At 60.2% G+C, this 19060-nt stretch overlaps 1 protein-coding gene across 1 annotated transcript in view; it reads left to right on the forward strand.

Moving 5' to 3' along the window:
* The window catches only part of LOC115916503 (adhesion G protein-coupled receptor L1-like), a 49999-nt gene that overhangs the window by 24993 nt on the left and 5946 nt on the right, over positions 1-19060 (forward strand). Inside the window, exons 8-21 of the mRNA XM_030970239.1 lie at positions 8-246; positions 552-655; positions 1356-1541; positions 3849-3887; positions 4723-4906; positions 6378-6500; positions 8331-8536; positions 10727-10897; positions 12491-12700; positions 13742-13962; positions 15049-15115; positions 16147-16238; positions 17436-17604; positions 18360-18488. Of these exons, the coding sequence (XP_030826099.1) occupies positions 8-246; positions 552-655; positions 1356-1541; positions 3849-3887; positions 4723-4906; positions 6378-6500; positions 8331-8536; positions 10727-10897; positions 12491-12700; positions 13742-13962; positions 15049-15115; positions 16147-16238; positions 17436-17604; positions 18360-18488 (2140 nt within the window). The remainder of the gene's footprint in view (positions 1-7; positions 247-551; positions 656-1355; positions 1542-3848; positions 3888-4722; positions 4907-6377; positions 6501-8330; positions 8537-10726; positions 10898-12490; positions 12701-13741; positions 13963-15048; positions 15116-16146; positions 16239-17435; positions 17605-18359; positions 18489-19060) is intronic.

Raw genomic sequence — 19060 nt, forward strand, 5'->3', positions numbered from 1 at the left:
CCCACAGCGCCGCCACCCCGGGGGGTCCCCGGCCCCCCCAACAGCGGCGCCGGGGCCGCCCCGCCCCTCCCCCTCCCGCCGCCCGCCGGGGGCCGGGGGCCCGGGGGAACCGGGGCGGGGCCGGGGGCCCGGGGGGCCCGGGGCCCGGGGGGCGGCTGTGCGAGGCGCGGGAGGTGCGCAGGGTGCAATGGCCCGCGGCACAACAGGGGGCGCTGGTGGAGAGACCCTGCCCCAAGGGGACCCGAGGTGAACGGGGGGCGTGGGGGCAATGGGGGGGAATGGGGGAGTGGGGGGACTGGGGAGAGTGGGGGGAGACTGGGGGGGAATGGGGGGATTGAATGGGGTCTGGGGGGTTCTGGGGGGGTCCGTGGAGTCCTGGGAGGTCCTGCAGGCTCTGGGGGCACTGGGGGCTGTGGGGGATTTTGGTGGGGGTTCTGGGGGTCTTGGGGGTGAGGATTCTGTGGGGTGGGGAGGGGGCACTGGGGGAGCCACAGGAAATGTGGGGGTCCCCCTGAGCCCCCTGTGCCCCCTGAGCCCCCTGTGCCCCCCAGGCATCGCCTCCTTCCAGTGCCTGCTGGGGCTGGGCGTGTGGAACCCCCGCGGGCCCGACCTGAGCAACTGCACCAGCCCCTGGGTCAACCAGGTGGCCCAGAAGGTACTGGGGGACCCCAAAACGGGACCCGCCCAGAGGGGGCACCCCTAAACAGGAATCCCCCAAAACCTGGAACCTCCCAAAGGGGGCACCCCTAAACAGGAATCCCCTAAAATGGGACCCCCAGAAATGGGGACACCCCTAAACAGGAATCCCCCAAACAGGGACCCGCCCAAAGGGGGCACCCCCAAATAGGAATCCCCCAAACAGGGACCTGCCTAAAGGGGGCACCCCCAAACTCGTATCTCACAAAACAGGGACCCCCAGAAATGGAGACACCCCTGAACAGGAATCCTCTAAAATGGGACCTGCCCATAGGGGACACCCCTAAACTGAAATCCCCCAAAATTGGGGCCCACCCAAATGGGACACCCCAAAACAGGAATCCCCCAAAACCTGGAACCTCCCAAAGGGGACACCCCCAAACAGGAATCCTCTAAACTGGGAACCCCCAGAAATGGGGGCACCCTCTAACGATGCCCCCCAGGGGTTTGAGGGGGCACTCATGGGTCAGGGGGGTCCCCGATATCCCCCAGGGGGTTACAGAGGGTCTGGGGCGCACTCATGGGTCAGGGGGGTCCCCGATATCCCCCAGCGAGTTTGGGGGATCCTGGGGGGGGGTACAGGGGGTCTGGGGGGCTCCCTGACCCATGGGTGCCCCCCCAAACCCCCGGGGACCCCCTGAGCCCGCCGGTGGCCGCAGATCAAGAGCGGGGAGAACGCGGCGTCCATCGCGGGGGAGCTGGCGCGGCACACGCGGGGCCCGGTGTTCGCGGGGGACGTCAGCTCGGCCGTGCGGCTGCTGGAGCAGCTCCTGGACATCCTGGACGCGCAGCTGCAGGCGCTGCGCCCGCTCGAGAGGGAGTCAGCGGGGAAAAATTATAACAAGGTGTGACCCCAAAACACAGATTTGGGGTACAGGCCAAAGGGGATGGGCAGGGAGCAATGGGGACACGGCTCTGGTGTGTCCTGGGTGTGCAGCTGCAGGCGCTGCGCCCGCTCGAGAGGGAGTCAGCCGGGAGAAACTACAACAAGGTGCGACCCCAAAACACAAATTTGGGGTACAGACTGCTGGGGGGACAGGGGACAGGCAGGGGACAGGCAGGGGACAGTGGGGACACGGCGGTGGCACATCCTGGACATGCAGCTGCAGGCGCTGCACCTGCTGGAGAGGGAGTCTGTGGGGAAAAATTATAACAAGGTGCGACCCCAAATCACAAATTTGAGGTTCAGGCCAAAGGGGGGACAGGGGACAGGCAGGGGACAGGCAGGGAGCAATGGGGACACGGCGGTGGCACATCCTGGGTGTGCAGCTGCAGGCGCTGCACCTGCTGGAGAGGGAGTCAGCCGGGAGAAACTACAACAAGGTGCGACCCCAAAACCCAAATTTGGGGTTCAGCCTGCTGGGGGACAGAGGACAGGCAGGGAGCAATGGGGACATGGCAATGGGGACATTTATATTGTCACATAGTGAGTGTGCACCCGCTCCAGAGGGAGTCAGCCGGGAAAAACTACAACAAGGTGTGACCCCAAAACACAAATTTGGGGTTCAGCCTGCTGGGGGGACAGGGTACAGGTGGGACCCCAAAACTCGGATTTGGGGTTCAGCCCAAAGCGGGGGGACAGGCAGGGAAACGGGCAGGGAGCAATGGGGACACAGTGGTGGCACATCATGGATATGCAGCTCGAGGGGAAAAACCTACAGCAAGGTGGGACCCCAAAACCCAAATTTGGGGTTTGGCCCAAAGGGGGAATGAGGGGGAACAGGTGGGACCCCAAAACCCTGATTTGGGGTTCGGCCCAAAGGGGGAATGAGGGGGAACAGAGGGGACGGAGGTCGAGGGGCTCTGAGCACCAGAAAAACTGCAGCAAGGTGAGAGCCTGTAATGGTTTTGGGTTGTTAATTTCAGATTTTGTTATTTTTTAGGGTTTTTTGGGTAATGTGCTAATGAGTGTGGTGGCTTTAGTGTTGGTTAATTGTTAGTTTTTATTAATTGAATTATTAGTATTTAATTATTAGTATTAACTATTAGTTAATTGTTAGCATTTGTATTATTATTCAATTTATATTTATTATTTAATTTCTATTATTATTTAATATACATTATATTATACAGGATATATTATATATTAATATACTATACACACAACCAATATATGATATATAAAATACATAATATATAATTATAATGTATAATGTAATATATAATATATATTACATTATTACAATGATGTATAACTTTTAATATGTATCGTATATTATTATTATTATTATTATTATTATTATTATTATTATTATTATTATTATTATTATTTACTATAATACAGGTTAATTTTTAGTATTTATTTTTTGTTGTGAGGGAAGACTAGGAGAAAAGTAAAGTAGGTTTAAAACTTCCAAAGGATATAAAGAAAAATTTATTACTAGTGATTAAAAAGAGTAATAAGAATTAGAATAAAATTTTTCTAAATTTTTAAATTTTTTTTACTGATAATGTAAAGAAAGAAAATGTTAAAATTTTAGTTAGTTTATTATGTTTAAAAGGTTTTTTTAAAGTTTGTTTAAGGAGAGAAGTTTTATTTTGTTAATGTTACGGAGATTTTTTTATTTAAAATAAAAAGTCTGGGAGCTTTGAGCACCAAATGAGGAGGAGTTACAGAAAGAACGAGGACAAGGTGGGACCCCAAAACCCCGAATTTGGGGTCTCCCTGTTGAGGGGTGCGGTGACCAAGGAGGAACCTGTGCCTGCGCCCCAATTTTGGGGCTCCCCTGCTCCAGAACCTGAACCCTATTTTTGAGGGTTTTGGCCAATTTTTGGGGTTCTGCCCTGAATTTCGGGGTTGTCCTGGCCCAAATGTTGAGGGGCTCCTTTTGTAGAGATCAAACACGCCCTGCCCCGAATTTTGGGGGGCTCCTGCCCAGATTTTGGGGTGACTGTGCCAGGACCCTTCTCCTGCCCCACATTTGGGAGACCTGCCCCAGATTTTGGGGTTGTTCTGCCCCAAATGTTGGGGTTGTTTTGCCCCAAATGTTGGGGTTGTTCTGCCCAGATTTTGGGGTTGTTCTGCCCCAGATTTTGGGGTTATTTCCCGGATTTTGGGAGGATCCTGTTGTGGGTTTTGGGGTGCCCCATTGCAGGTTTTGGGGTCCCACCCCCTCACCTGGGTGTCCCCTCCCCCTTTATTTCCCCCCCAGATGCACAAGCGGGAGCGAACCTGCAAGGATTACATCAAGGTGAGGGGCGTGGCCTGCAGGGGGCGTGACCGTGCATAATGGGAGGAGCTTGTGGGGGTGTGGGCGGGGCTTGTGGGGCTCTGGGTGGGGCTTGAGTGGGTGGGTGTGTCCAGGATGTGTTGGTGGGTGGGGCTTATTCAGGGGGTGGAGTCTGCATGGGCATGGCTTGGGCTGAGCATAGGTGGGTGGGGCTTTGGGAGATGGGCGTGGTCAACATGGGCGGGGTCTGGGGGTTTAGGGAGGTTTTGTGCTGGGTGGGGCTTAGAGAAGATGGGTGGAACCTGGAAGGACATGTGCCATGGGCGTGGTCTGTGTGGGTGTGTCTCATGGGCGTGGTCTGGGTGGGCGTGTCCCAATGGGTATGGTCTGGTTGGGTGGGCGTGTCCCATGGGTGTGGTCTGATTGGGTGGGTGTGTCTCACGGGCGTGGTCTGGGTGGGCGTGTCCCATGGGTGTGGTCTGATTGGGTGGGTGTGTCTCACGGGCGTGGTCTGGGTGGGCGTGTCCCATGGGTGTGGTCTGTCTGGATGGGCGTGTCCCATGGGCGTGGTCTGTCTGGGTGGGCGTGTCCCTGGGGTTGGACAAGGCCACACCAAGGGCAGTGCTGGAAACCTGGGGGATGGGCATCAATGGGCGGGGCCTGTCCTGGGTGGACGTGGCATTTGGGCGTGTCCCTGGGCGTGTCCCTGGGCGTGTCCCTGGACATGTCCCCGGGTGTGTCCCCGGGTGTGTCCCCGGTGTGTCCCTGGGCGTGTCCCTGGGCGTGTCCCCGGGCGTGTCCCCGGGCGTGTCCCTGGGCGTGTCCCTGGGTGTGTCCCAGCCCCGCCCGCCCGCAGGCCGTGGTGGAGGCCGTGGACAACCTGCTGCGCCCGGAGGCGCTGGAGTCGTGGCGGGACATGAACGGCTCGGAGCAGGCGCACACGGCCACCATGCTGCTGGACGTGCTCGAGGAGGGCGCCTTCCTGCTCGCCGACAACGTCAAGGAGCCCGCGCTCTTCCTGGCCGCCCGGCAGAACCTGGGTCAGCCCCGCAGGGACCCCAGCAAACCCCGACCCTCCCTGGGCTCCCCAAACCCCAAACCCCAAACCCCAAACCCCAAACCCCGACCCTCCCTGGGCTCCCCAAACCCCAAACCCCGACCCTCCCTGGGCTCCCCAAACCCCAAACCCCAAACCCCAAACCCTCCCTGGGCTCCCCAAACCCCAACCCCCAAACCCCAAACCCCAAACCCCAAACCCCGAACCCTCCCTGGGCTCTTCAAACCCCAAAACCCAAACCCCAAACCCTCCGTGGGCTCCCCAAACTCTCCCTGGGGTCCCCAAACCCCAAACCCCAAACCCCGAACCCTCCCTGGGCTCCCCAAACCCTGAACCCCAAACCCCCAAACCCCAAACCCCAAACCCCCGACCCTCCCTGGGCTCCCCAAACCCCAAACCCCAAACCCCGAACCCTCCCTGGTTTTTGGCAGTTCTGGAGGTGTCGGTGCTCAACACCGAGGGGCCCTTCCATGAGCTCCTGTATTCTGTGTTTTTTCATGATTTTTTCCCATATTTTCCATGGGGGTTTTTCCATATTTTCCATGAGGTTTTTTTCTATGTTTTTCCCATATTTTCCATGTTCTTTCCATATTTTCCATGGGTTTTTTTTCCATATTTTCCATGTTCTTTCCATATTTTCCATGGGCTTTTTTCCATATTTTCCATGGGGATTTTTTCCATATTTTCCATGGGATTTTTCCATATTTTCCATGGGGATTTTTTCCATATTTTCCATGTTTTTTTCCCATATTTTCCCTGTTCTTTCCCTGTTTTTGGCAGTTCTGGAGGTGTCGGTGCTCAACACCGAGGGGCCCTTCCATGAGCTCCTGTATTCTGTGTTTTTTCATGATTTTTTCCCATATTTTCCATGGGGGTTTTTCCATATTTTCCATGAGGTTTTTTTCTATGTTTTTCCCATATTTTCCATGTTCTTTCCATATTTTCCATGTTTTTTTTTCCATATTTTCCATGTTCTTTCCATATTTTCCATGGGCTTTTTTCCATATTTTCCATGGGGATTTTTTCCATATTTTCCATGGGATTTTTCCCATATTTTCCATGGGAATTTTTTCCATATTTTCCATGTTTTTTTCCCATATTTTCCCTGTTCTTTTCCCCTGTTTTTTGGCAGTTCTGGAGGTGTCGGTGCTCAACACCGAGGGGCCCCTCCAGGAGCTCCTGTTTTCTGTGTTTTTTTGGTTTTTTTCCATATTTTCCATGGGGTTTTTCCCATATTTTCCATTGGATTTTTCCCATATTTTCCATGGGGTTTTTCTTCCATATTTTCCATGGGGATTTTTCCATATTGTTAATGGGATTTTTTCCATTTTTTCCATGGGGTTTTTTCCATATTTTCCACGGGGTTTTTCTTCCATATTTTCCATGGGGATTTTTCCATCTTTTCCATGGGGATTTTCCCCATATTTTCCCTGTTCTTTCCCTGTTCTTGGCAGTTCTGGAGGTGTCGGTGCTCAACACCGAGGGGCCCCTCCAGGAGCTCGTGTTCCCGCAGGAGCTGGGGGGTGACGGCTCCATCCAGCTCTCGGCCAGCACCCTCAAACAGAACAGCAGGAACGGTGAGGAGGGGGGCACATCTGGGGGTCCGGGGGCGTCCTGGGGGTCCTGGGGGTCTGGGGGGCTTGGGGGGCTTGGGGGTTTAGGGCACCCAGAGCACCCCCAAACAGAACAGCAGGAACGGTGAGGAGGGGGCAGATCTGGGGTCTGGGGGGTTTGGGGCAAATTTTGGGGGTTTGGGGGATTTTGGGGCACCCCAGAACACCCCCCAAACAGAACAGCAGGAACGGTGAGGAGGGGCAAATCTGGGGGTCCTGGGGGGTTGGGGCAAATTTGGGGGGTTTGGAGGATTTTGGGGCATCCCAGAGCACCCCCAAACAGAACAGCAGGAACTGGGGAGGAGGGGGCAGATCTGGGGGTCCAGGGGGTCTGGGGGGTCTTGGTGTTTTGGGGGTTTTAGGGGACCCAGAGCACCCCAAACAGAACAGCAGGAGCAGTGAGGGGGGAGAATTTGGGGGTCCAGGGGGGACATGGGGGTCTGGAGGGTTTGGGGGTCTGGAGGGTTTGGGGGATTTGGGGCACCCAGGGCATCCCCAAACAGAACAGCAGGAACGGTGAGGAGGGGGCAAATCTGGGGGTCCTGGGGGGGTTTGGGGGGCAAATTTGGGGGGTTTGGAGGATTTTGGGGCATCCCAGAGCACCCCCAAACAGAACAGCAGGAACTGGGGGAGGAGGGGGCAGATCTGGGGGTCCAGGGGGTCTGGGGGTCTTGGTGTTTTTGGGGGGTTTTAGGGGACCCAGAGCACCCCCAAACAGAACAGCAGGAGCAGTGAGGGGGGGAAAATTTGGGGGTCCAGGGGGATCCTGGGGGGTCTGGAGGGTTTGGGGGTCTGGAGGGCTTGGGGGATTTGGGGCACCCAGGGCATCCCCAAACAGAACAGCAGGAACGGTGAGGAGGGGGCAAATCTGGGGGTCCTGGGGGTTTGGGGCAAATTTGGGGGTTTGGGGGATTTTGGGGCACCGCAGAACACCCTCAAACAGAACAGCAGGAACGGTGAGGAGGGGGCAAATCTGGGGGTCCTGGGGGGTTTGGGGGCAAATTTGGGGGGTTTGGGGGATTTTGGGGCACCCCAGAACACCCCCAAACCGAACAGCAGGAACTGGGGAGAGCACGCTGAGGGGGAAGGTCTGGGGAAGTTTGGGGGGAACTGGGGGGATTTGGGGGGTTTGGGGTGGTTCGGGGTGGTTTTTGGGGTGGTTTTTGGGGTCCTGGGGGAACGGGGGGGCACCCTCAGAGCAGCTGGAATGGCCGGGGGGGGTCTCTGACCTGGAGCTCCCCCAGGGGTGGTGAAGGGGGTCTGGGTGCTTTTGGGGTGTCTTTGGGGTGGTTTTGGGTGTTTTTGGGGTGTTTCCATGGTGTTTTTGGGGTGTTTTTGGGGTGTTTCTGTGGTGGTTTTTGGGGTGGTTTTGGGATGTCTTTGGGGTGTTTTGGGGGCTGTTTTTGGGGGGTGTTTTTAGGGTGGTTTTGGGGGGTGTTTTTGAGGTGTTCTGAGTGTTCTTGGGGTGTCTCTGACCTGCTGTGTCCCCAGTGGTGGTGAAGGGGGGTCTGGGTGCTTTTGGAGTGTTTTTGGGTGTTTTTGGGGTGTCTGTCACCCTCTGTCTACCCAGGGGTGGTGAAGGAGATGTCAGGGTGTTTTTGGGGTGTTTTTGGGTGTTTTTGGGGTGTTTCCATGGTGGTTTTGGGGTATTTTTGGGGGGCTTCTGTGGTGTTTTTTGTGGTGTGTTTGGGGTATCTGTCGGATGTCTTTGGGGTGTTTTTAGGGTGTTTTTGGGGTGTTTTTGGGGGTATTTTTGGATGTTTTTCGGGTGTCTCTGACCCTCTGTCTCCCCAGGGGTGGTGAAGGTTGTCTTCATCCTGTACAACAACCTGGGGCTGTTCCTGCCCACCGAGAACGCCACCGTGCGCCTGGGCGGGGACGGGGGGCCCCGCGCCCCCCAGCTCGTGGTCAACTCCCAGGTCATCGCCGCCTCCATCAACAAAGAGTCCAGCAGGGTCTTCCTGCGGGACCCCGTGGTCTTCACCCTGCCCCACCTGGAGGTGCGACCCCCAAAAAACCCACCCAGACCCCCAAAACCCACCCAGAGCCCCCAGAAACCCACCCAGAACCCCACAAACCCACCCAGAACACCAAAACCCACCCAGAACCCAAAAAAACCCCACCCAGAACACCCAAAACCCACCCAAAACCCCCAAAAATGCACCCAGACCCCCAAAACCTCACCCAGACCCCAAAACCCACCCAGAACCCCAAAACCCACCCAGAGCCCCAAAACCCACCCAGAGCCCCAAAAACCCACCCAGAGCCCCCAGAAACCCACCTAGAACCCCAAAACCCACCCAGAACACCAAAAACCCAACCAGATCCCCAAAACCTCACCCAGACCCCCAAAACCTCACCCAGAGCCCCAAAACCTCACCCAGAGCCCCAAAAACCCACCCAGAACCCCACAAACCCACCCAGAACCCCAAAATCCCACCCAGAGCCCTCCTGACACACCCAGGACCTGGGAGCCCTCCCAGGACACCCCAAAACGCAGCCAGCAGCACCTGGGAACCACCTGGGACCGCCAGAATCCCACCCAGGCCCCCAAACTTCCCAGGGCCCCTCATTCCCCACCCAGACCCCCAGACCAAGAACCACTTTGGGGCCAAAAATTGAGAGGGGAGATTGGGCCCCTCCCCTCTCTTTGGGACCCCTGGGACCCCCATTTCCCCATCATTTTCCCCATTCTCCCCCCATTTTCCCCATTTTCCCCCCATTTTCCCCCATTTCCCCATTTTCCCCCATTTCTCCATTTTCCCCATTTCCCCATTTCCCCATTTCCCCATTTCCCTCCGTCCCCATTTTCCCCATTTCTCCCCCATTTTCCCCATTTCCCCATTTCCCCAATTCCCCATTTCCCCAGTTCCCCCATTTCTCCCATTTCCCTGTTTTTCCCAATTTCCCCATTTCCCCCCATTTTCCCCATTTCCCCATTTCCCCATATCCCCCTTTCCCCCATTTCCCCCATTTCCCCATTTCCCCCATTTCCCCCCATTTCCCCATTTCCCCCATTTCCCCCATTTCCCCATTTCCCCATTTCCCCATTTCCCCCCATTTCCCCCCCATTTCCCCCATTTCCCCATATCCCCCATTTCCCCCTCCCCATTTCCCCATATCCCCATTTTCCCCATTTCCCCATTTCCCATTTCCCCCCCCCATTTCCCCATATCCCCATTTCCCCCCATTTCCCCCATTTCCCCATTTTCCCCATTTCCCAGACCAAGAGCCGCTCTGGGGACAATTTCTCCTTCTGGAATTCATGGGTCTGGCGGTCTCTCCCCTCTTTGGGACCCCCTGGGACCCCCATTTCCCACCCATTTCCCACCCATTTTCCAGCCCAATTCCCCCTGATCCCCCATTTCCCATCCAGACCCCCAGACCAAGAACAACTTTTGGGTTCCCTCTCTCTGTCTCTTTGGGACCCCCTGGAACCCCCATTTTCTCCCCCTTTTCCCCCATTCCTCCCATTTTTTCCCCATTTCCCTCTGTCCCAGACCAAGAACCACTCTGGGGCCAACTTCTCCTTCTGGAATTACTGGGATTGGAGCCCCCCCTCTTTGGGACCCCCATTTTTCCCCCCAGTCTCTGGGTTCCCCATTTCCCAGACGAAGAACCACTTTGAGACCAACCTCTTCTGGAATTCCTGAGATTGGGCCCCTCTGCCTGTCCTTGGGACCCCCATTTCCCCCCATTTCCCCCATCTTTTCCTAATTTCCCCCATCTCCCAGACCAAGAATCACTCTGGGGCCAATTGTTCCTTCTGGAATTCCCGAGATTGGGCCCCCCGTCTCTTTAGGACCCCTGTTTCCTCCATTTCCCCCAAATTTCCCTGATTTTTCCCCATTTCCCAGACCAAGAACCACTTTGAGACCAACCTCTTCTGGAATTCCCGAGATTGGGCCCCTCTCCCTGTCCTTGGGATCCCCATTTCCCCCCATTTCCCCCATTTCCCAGACCAAGAACCACTTTGGGGCCAACTGCTCCTTCTGGAATTACTGGGGTTGGGCCTCCCCTCTCTTTGGGACGCCTGTTTCCTCCATTTCCCCCATTTTTCCCTGATTTTCCCCCATTTCCCCAACCAAGAACTACTCTGGGGCCAACTGCTCCTTCTGGAACTACCGAGATTGCAGCCCCCTATTTCTCCAGTTTTCCCCGATTTTCCCTGATTTTCCCCCATTTCCCAGACCAAGAACCACTTTGGGGCCAACTGCTCCTTCTGGAACTACTCAGAGCGCTCCATGGCCGGGCACTGGTCGAGCCAGGGCTGCCGCCTGCTGCGCTCCAACGGCACGCACAGCTCGTGCGCCTGCAGCCACCTGACCAACTTCGCCCTGCTGATGGCGCGCAGCCAGAGCGTGAGTGCACACCTGGGCACACCTGGGTACACACCTGGGCACACACCTGGGCACACCTGGGCACACCTGGGCACACCTGGGCACACACCTGGCACACCTGGGCACACCTGGGCACACCTGGGCACACACGCACAGCTCGTGCGCCTGCAGCCACCTGACCAACTTCGCCCTGCTGATGGCGCGCAGCCAGAGCGTGAGTGACACACCTGGGCACACCTGGGCACACACCTGGGCACACCTGGGCACACCTGGGCATACACCTGGGCACACCTGGGCACACACCTGGGCACACACCTGGGCACACACCTGGGCACACCTGGGTACACACCTGGGCATACACCTGGGCACACCTGGGCACACCTGGGCACACACCTGGGCACACACCTGGGCACACCTGGGCACACACCTGGGCACACCTGGGCACACCTGCGCATGGCTCGGTACGCCTGCAGCCACCTGACACCGCGCCCACCTGCTCATGGCGCGGCGCAGCCACCGCGTGAGTGACACACCTGGGCACACCTGGGTACACACCTGGGCACACCTGGGCACACCTGGGCATACACCTGGGCACACCTGGGCACACACCCCTGGCACACCTGGGCACAGCCAGGGACACACCTGGGCACACCTGGGTACACACCTGGGCACACCTGGGCACACCTGGGCACACACCTGTGGCACACCTGGGCACACACCTGGCACACCTGGGCACACACTGGGCACACCTGGGCACACACCTGGGCACACACCTGCAGACACCTGGGCACACCTGGGCACATAGCTGGCACACCTGGGGCACACACCTGGGTACACACCTGGGCACACCTGGGCACACCTGGGCACACACCTGGGCACACCTGGGCACACACCTGGGCACACCTGGGCACACACCTGGGCACACACCTGGGCACACCTGGGCACACACGCACAGCCTTCGTGCGCCTGCAGCCACCTGACCAACCTCGCCCTGCTGATGGCGCGCAGCCAGAGCGTGAGTGACACACCTGGCACACCTGGGCACACCTGGGCATGGCTGGGTACACCTGGGTACACACCAGGGCACACCTGGGCACACCTGGGCACACCTGGGCACACACCTGGCACACCTGGGTACACACCTGGGCACACACCTGGGTACACCTGGGCACACACCTTGCACACCTGGGCACACCTGGGCATGGCTGGGTACACCTGGGCACACACCTGGGCACACACCTGGGCACACCTGGGCACACCTGGGCACACACCTGGGCACACACCTGGGATGCACACCTGGGCACACCTGGGCACACCTGGGCATACCTGGGACACACGCCTGGGCACACCTGGGCATGGCTGGGCCCACCTGGGAACACACCAGTGACCCTTGACCAACTTCCCCCTGCTGATGTCCCCGACACAGACCGTGACACACCCGGGACACACCTGGGCACACCTGAGACAGCTGGGACACACCTGGGATCACCTGGCTGGGGATCCTGGTGGCCCCTGTCCCCTCCTGGTGGCCCCTGTCCCTGCCCATGGATCCAGATGACCCCAAACACTCCCTAAACCCCCAGAATTCCCATTTTCCCCGTCTCCCTGTTGCAGTTCCCGGGGCGGCTGAACGAGGTGCTGCTGTCGGTGATCACCTGGGCGGGGATCCTGGTGGCCCTGCTGTGCCTGGGCCTGTCCATCTCGGCCTTCTGCTGCCTGCGGGGGCTGCCCTCGGAGCGCACCACCATCCACAAGAACCTCTGCATCAGCCTCTTCCTCGCTGAGCTGCTCTTCCTCGTGGGCATCGACAAGACGCAGTACCAGGTGCGGCTGGCACACCTGGGGCGCCCCATGGCACACCTGGGGCACCCCATGGCATACCTGGGGCACCCCATGGCACACCTGGGGCATCCCATGGCACACCTGGGGCACCCCATGGCACACCTGGGGTATCCCATGGCACACCTAGGGCACCCCGCGCCGCACACCTGGGGCGTCCCATGGCACACCTGGGGCGTCCCAAGGCACACCTGGGGCGCCCCAAGGCACACCTGGGGCACCCATGGCACACCTGGGGCATCCCATGGCATACCTGGGGTATCCCATGGCACACCTGGGGCTCTGGAGGGACACCCCATGGCACACCTGGGGCCACGCATGGCACACCTGGGGCACCCCATGGCACACCTGGGGCACCCCATGGCATACCTGGGGTATCCCATGGCACACCTGGGGTATCCTATGGCACACCTGGGGCTCTGGAGGGACACCCCATGGCACACCTGGGACCCCGAGGGACACCCCATGGCACACCTGGGGCACCACATGGCACACCTGGGGCACCCCGTGGCACACCTGGGACATCCCACATCACACCTGGGACATCCCACATCACACCTGGGGCTGCCCATGGCACACCTGGGGCTGCCCTGGCACACCTGGGACATCCCAGAACAGCCCTAAGACCCCTGGAATGTCCCATTGCCCCCCTGTGACACCTGGGATCCCCAAGGGACCACCCGTTACACAGCGGGGACATCCCAGGACAGCCCAGGGCACCCAGGGGACTCCCAGGGACCACCCATAGCACCCCTCTGGCTGTCCCCGTCCCTGTCCTTGTCCCTGTCCCTGTCCCTGTCCCCGTCCCCGTTCCTGTCCCCGTCCCTGTCCCCATCCTTGTCCCTCACCTACTGTCACTGCAGGTGATTTGTCCTGTCTTTGGGTGGTCCCCACTGTCCCTGTTCCCACAGTGTCCCCACCTGTCCCCATCCCGGCAGGTGTCCTGTCCCACCTTTCGGCACTCCCTGTCCCTGTCCCTGTCCCTGTCCCTGTCCCCACACGTCCCCACCTGTCCCCGCCCCGCAGGTGGCCTGTCCCATCTTCGCCGTGCTGCTGCACTATTTCTTCCTGGCGTCGTTCTCGTGGCTGTGCCTCGAGGGCGTGCACCTGTACCTGCTGCTGCTCGAGGTGTTCGACAGCGACCCCGCCCGCCGCAAGTACTACTACGCAGGGGGGTACTTCTTCCCCGCCGTCGTGGTGGCCGTGGCGGCCGCCGTGGACCACCGCAGCTACGGCACCGACCAGGCGTGAGCAGGGCGGGGCTGGGGTGGGGCCGGGGTGGGGCTGGTGGGGAAGGGTGGGGCTGGGGTGGGGCTGGGTGGAGCGAGGACATGGCTGGGGTGTGGCCAGGGCAGGGCTGGGGCAGGGTTGGGCAGGGTTGGTGGGGAAGGGTGTGACCAGGGTGGGGCTGGGGTGGGGCTGGGCGGAGCCAGGACATGGCTTGGGTGTGGCCAGGGCAGGGTTGGGATGTGACCGGGGTGTGACCGAGGTGTGGCCAGGGCGGGGCAGGGATGTGGCCAGAGTGTGGCCAGGACATGGCTGGGGTGGGGCTGGGTGGGCTGGGCAGGGCTGGTGGGGAAGCGCGGGGCTGGGGTGGGGCTGGGTGGAGCCAGGACATGTCCGGGGTGTGACTGGGGTATGGCCAGGGCAGGGCTGGGGCAGGGCTGGGGTGGAGCTGGGAGTGCTGGATATGGCTGGGTGGGGCCAGGACATTGCTCGGGTGTGGCCAGGGCGGGGCTGGGATGGGGCCGCACCCCGGTCACACCCCAGCCATGCCCTGGCTCCGCCCAGCCCCACCCCAGCCATGTCCTTCCCCACCAACCCCGCTGGGTGGAGGCAGGACATGAGCAGGGTGTGGCCTGGGTGTGGCCAGGGTGTGGCCAGAGTGGGGCTGAGTGGGGCCAGGACATGGCTGGGGCGTGACTGGGATGTGGCCAGGGTGTGACCAGGGTGTGGCCAGGTGTGGTTTGGGTGTGGCCAGGGTGTGGCTGTGGCGTGGCTTCCCCCATTGGGAGTGACCAGGTGTGAATGGAAGGGCTGGGGGCGTGGCCTGATTTAGGGGGTGTGGCTCGGGCTGGGGTCGGGGCTTCCCCATTGGGAGTGACAAGTATGGATAAAGGGGCTGGGGGCGTGGCCTGAGTCGGGGGCGTGGCTTGAAGTGGGGTGGGGCCACAGGTGCTGCTGTGGGACTCACCAGGCATGGGTGGGGGCTCTGGGGGAGGGGCTTTGTCAGTGGGGGCGGGGTCTGATCCACGAGGACGTGGTCTCACCCGGTGGGGGGCGTGTCCTCACTTGGTGGTGGGCGTGTCCCAATGACGCCCCACCCCTGGCAGGTGCTGGCTGCGGGTGGACAATTATTTCATCTGGAGCTTCATCGGGCCCGTGGCCTTCGTCATCCTCGTAAGGGGGTCTCGGGGGGCTTGGGGGGTCTGGGGATGGGCCGTCCTCATCCTCACATGGGCACCTGAGAGGGCTTGGGGGGCTTCAGGGGTCTGGGGGTTCTGGGCCTTCCTCATCCTCGTCCTCATCTGGGGGCTGGGGCAACCCCAGGTGTGGGGACCACGCCATGGGGGCGCTGTGGGGTCCCACACGGGTCTGGGGTCCCCCCGTGTCTCACCTGGGGTCCCCTGTGCCTCTGGGGTCCCCCTGTGGCTCTGTGTGGGTCCTCCCTTGGCTCTGGGTCCCTCATGTCTCAGGGTGGGTCCCACAGTGGGTCTGGGTCCCCCTCTGGCTCTGTGTCCCCCATGTCTCGGTGTCCCCCCCGTGTCTCTGTGTCCCCCCCATGTCTCTGTGTCCCCCCCCGCTCTGTGTCCCCCCGTGTCTCTGTGTCCCCCATGTCTCTGTGTCCCCGTCTGTGTCCCCCGGTCTCTGTGTCCCCCCCCATGTCTCTGTGTCCCCCCATGTCTCTGTGTCCCCCGTGCTCTGTGTCCCCCCATGTCCCTGTGTCCCCCCCCGTGTCTCTGTGTCCCCCCCGCCCATGTCCCTGTGTCCCCCGGCTCTGTGTCCCCCCCATGTCTCTGTGTCCCCCCTGTCTCTGTGTCCCCCCCATGTCCCTGTGTGCCCCGTCCCCCCCCTCTGTGTCCCCGGCCCCCCCATGTCTCTGTGTCCCCCCCGCTCTGTGTCCCCTCCCGTCTCTGTGTCCCCCCCGGCTCTGTGTCCCCCCCATGTCTCTGTGTCCCCCCCATGTCCCTGTGTCCCCCCCGGCTCTGTGTCCCCCGGCTCTGTGTCGCCCCCATGTCTCTGTGTCCCCCCCGCTCTGTGTCCCCCCCATGTCTCTGTGTCCCCCCCCATGTCTCTGTGCCCCCCCATGTCCCTGTGTCCCCCCCATGTCTCTGTGTCCCCCCATGTCCCTGTGTCCCCCCGCTCTGTGTCCCCCGCCTCTGTGTCCCCCCCGGCTCTGTGTCCCCCGTGTCTCACGCGGGGTCCCGCAGGTGACCCTGGTGTTCCTGCTCGTGACCCTGCACAAGATGCTGCGCAGCTCGGCCGCCCTCAAACCCGACTCCAGCCGCCTGGACAGCATCAGGTGTGGGACCCCGAACGGGACCCCCAAACTGGGGGGCACTCCAAACAGGGAGGGAATGGACCCCAAACAGGATCCCACAGGGAGAACCCCAAACGGGACCCCAAAGGGAGAACCCCAAATGGGACCCTACAGGGGAACCCCAAAGGGAAACTCCAAACGGGACCCTACAGGGGGGACCCCAAATGGGGGGGGGAATGGACCCCAAATAGGACCCCAAAGGGAGAACCCCACATGGGTCCCCAAAGGGAAACCCCAAATGGGACCCCAAAGGGAAACCCCAAATGGGACCCCCGAACTGGAGGAGTCTCCGAACAGGGAGGGATGGACCCCAAACGGGACCCCCGAACTGGGGGGACCTGCAAAGATGGGAGGGACTGCAGATGGGACCCCCTATGGGCACCCCCAAATGGGGGACACCCCAAATGAGACCCCCTGAGTTCAGGGGGGCCCAAATGAGATCCCAAACAAGGGCAACCCAAGTGGGACCACTGAATGGGGGCATCCCAAACAGGACCCCAAACAGGGCAGAGAGGGACCCCAAAACGGGGCCCAACTCCCCTGGAGCTCCCTGGCTGTGCGTGCTGGGGATCCCAGTGCCCTCCCAGTCCTTCCCAGTCCTTCCCAGTGCCCTCCCAGTGCCCCCAGTGCCTCCCACTGCCCTCCAGTCCCTCCCAGTCCTTCCCAGTGCCCTCCCAGTGCCCCCAGTGTTTCCCAGTGCCCTCCAGTCCCTCCCAGTCCTTCCCAGTGCCCTCCCAGTGCCCCCAGTGTTTCCCAGTGCCCTCCAGTCCCCTTCCACTGCCTGTCAGTGCCCTCCAGTCCCTCCCAGTCCCCTCACTCAGGGTGTCTGGGGTCCCACCGCTCCCCATTCCCCTCCCAGTGCTCCCCAGTCCCTCCCAGTTTCCCCCAGTGCTCCCCAGTCCCTCCCAGTGCTCCCCAGTCCCTCCCAGTCCATCCCAGTCCATCCCAGTGCTCCCCAGTCCCTCCCAGTCCCTCCCAGCGCTCCCCAGTCCCTCCCAGTCCCTCCCAGTGCTCCCCAGTCCCTCCCAGTCCCTCCCAGTGCTCCCCAGTCCATCCCAGTCCATCCCAGTGCTTCCCCAGTCCCTCCCAGTCCATCGCAGTCCATCCCAGTGCTCCCCAGTCCCTCCCAGTGCTCCCCAGTCCCTCCCAGTCCGTCCCAGTGACCGCGGTGCCCCGCAGGTCATGGGCGCTGGGGGCCATCGCGCTGCTGCTGCTGCTGGGGCTCACCTGGGCCTTCGGCCTCCTCTTCGTCACCCGCGAGTCCGTGCTGACGGCGTCGCTGTTCACGGCCTGCAACGCCCTGCAGGGCACCTTCATCTTCCTCTTCCACTGCGCCCTCCAGAAGAAGGTGCGGGGGCACGGGGGCACTGGGAGGCACTGGGAGGCACTGGGAGGCACTGGGATGGACTGGGATACACAGAGATCATGGGTCAGGGACAGTGGGAGGGCACAGGGGGGACAGTGGTCAAGTACTTTCATCTTCCTCTTCCACCAGAAGAAGGTATGGGGGGCATTGGAGGCACTGGGAGGGACTGGGAGGGACTGGGAGGGACTGGGGAGCACTGGGACAGCAATGGGAGGGACTAGGGAGCACTGGGACGGACTGGGAGGCGCTGGGATGGACTGGGAGGGACTGGGGAGCACTGGGAGGGACTTGGAGGGACTGGGGAGCACTGGGAGGGACTGGGGGGCACTGGGAGGCACTGGGGGGCACTGGGAGGCACTGGGAGGGACTGGGAGGCACTGGGAGGCACTGGGAGGCACTGGGAGGCACTGGGGAGCACTGGGAGGCACTGGGACAGCAATGGGGGGCTGCTGGGTTGTTACTGGTGGGCACCCAGTTGCACCAGGAGCTCAGGAAGCGCTGGGCGGTTGCTGGGGGTTACTGGGATGAACTGGTGGGTACTGACCCCCCCAGGAGCCTCCCAGATGCACGGGGAGCAGCGCTGGGTGTTACTGGGTATTACTGGTGTCACTGGTGTGTCACTGGTGTGTCACTGGTGTGTTACTGGTGTTACTGGTGTCACTGGTGTGTTACTGGGATGTTACTGGTGTCACTGGTGTGTTACTGGTGTGTCACCGGTGTCCCCGTGTGCTCCCCAGGTGCACCGGGAGCTCAGCAAGTGCCTGCGGCACTCGGGGTGTTGCCTCAGGGGCCCCCCCGGGACCTCCCTGGGCGCCCTCAAACCCTCGGCCGCCCGCGCCCACCCCCGGTACTACAGCGGCACCCAGGTGGGGACCCCCAAAACACCCCAAAACTACCCCAAAACTACCCCAAAACACCCCAAAACTACCCCAAAACACCCCAAAACAGCCCAAAACACCCCAAAACTACCCCAAAACACCCCAAAACAGCCCAAAATCCTCCCCCTAAACCCCAGCCCCGGTACTGCTGTGGCACCCAGGTGGGGACCCCGAAACCACCCCAAAAACACCCTAAAACCCCCCAAAACACACCAAAAACACCCTAAAATCCCCAAAATACACCAAAATCCTCCCCCTTAAACCCCACTCCCGGTACTGTTGCTGCACCCAGGTGGGGACCCCGAAAACACCCTACAACACCCCAAAACAGCCCCAAACTACCCCAAAACAGCCCAAAACACCCCAACACCTATTCATTTTGGTTTTTTCTGCTCTTTTTACTCACATTTCCCACAATTTCTGTTTTTTCTTTTCCTGTGCTTTTTCTCTCCTTTTCCACCCTTTTTTCTCTTTACATTTCCTGCCCTTTTTTAATCTTTTCTCTTTCATTTCCCACTATTCTCACCTTTCCTATTCTTCTTTATTTCATTTTCCCAATG

The sequence above is a fragment of the Camarhynchus parvulus genome, unplaced genomic scaffold (genome assembly GCF_901933205.1).
Source record: "Camarhynchus parvulus unplaced genomic scaffold, STF_HiC, whole genome shotgun sequence".
NCBI classification, from domain to species: Eukaryota; Metazoa; Chordata; class Aves; order Passeriformes; family Thraupidae; genus Camarhynchus; species Camarhynchus parvulus.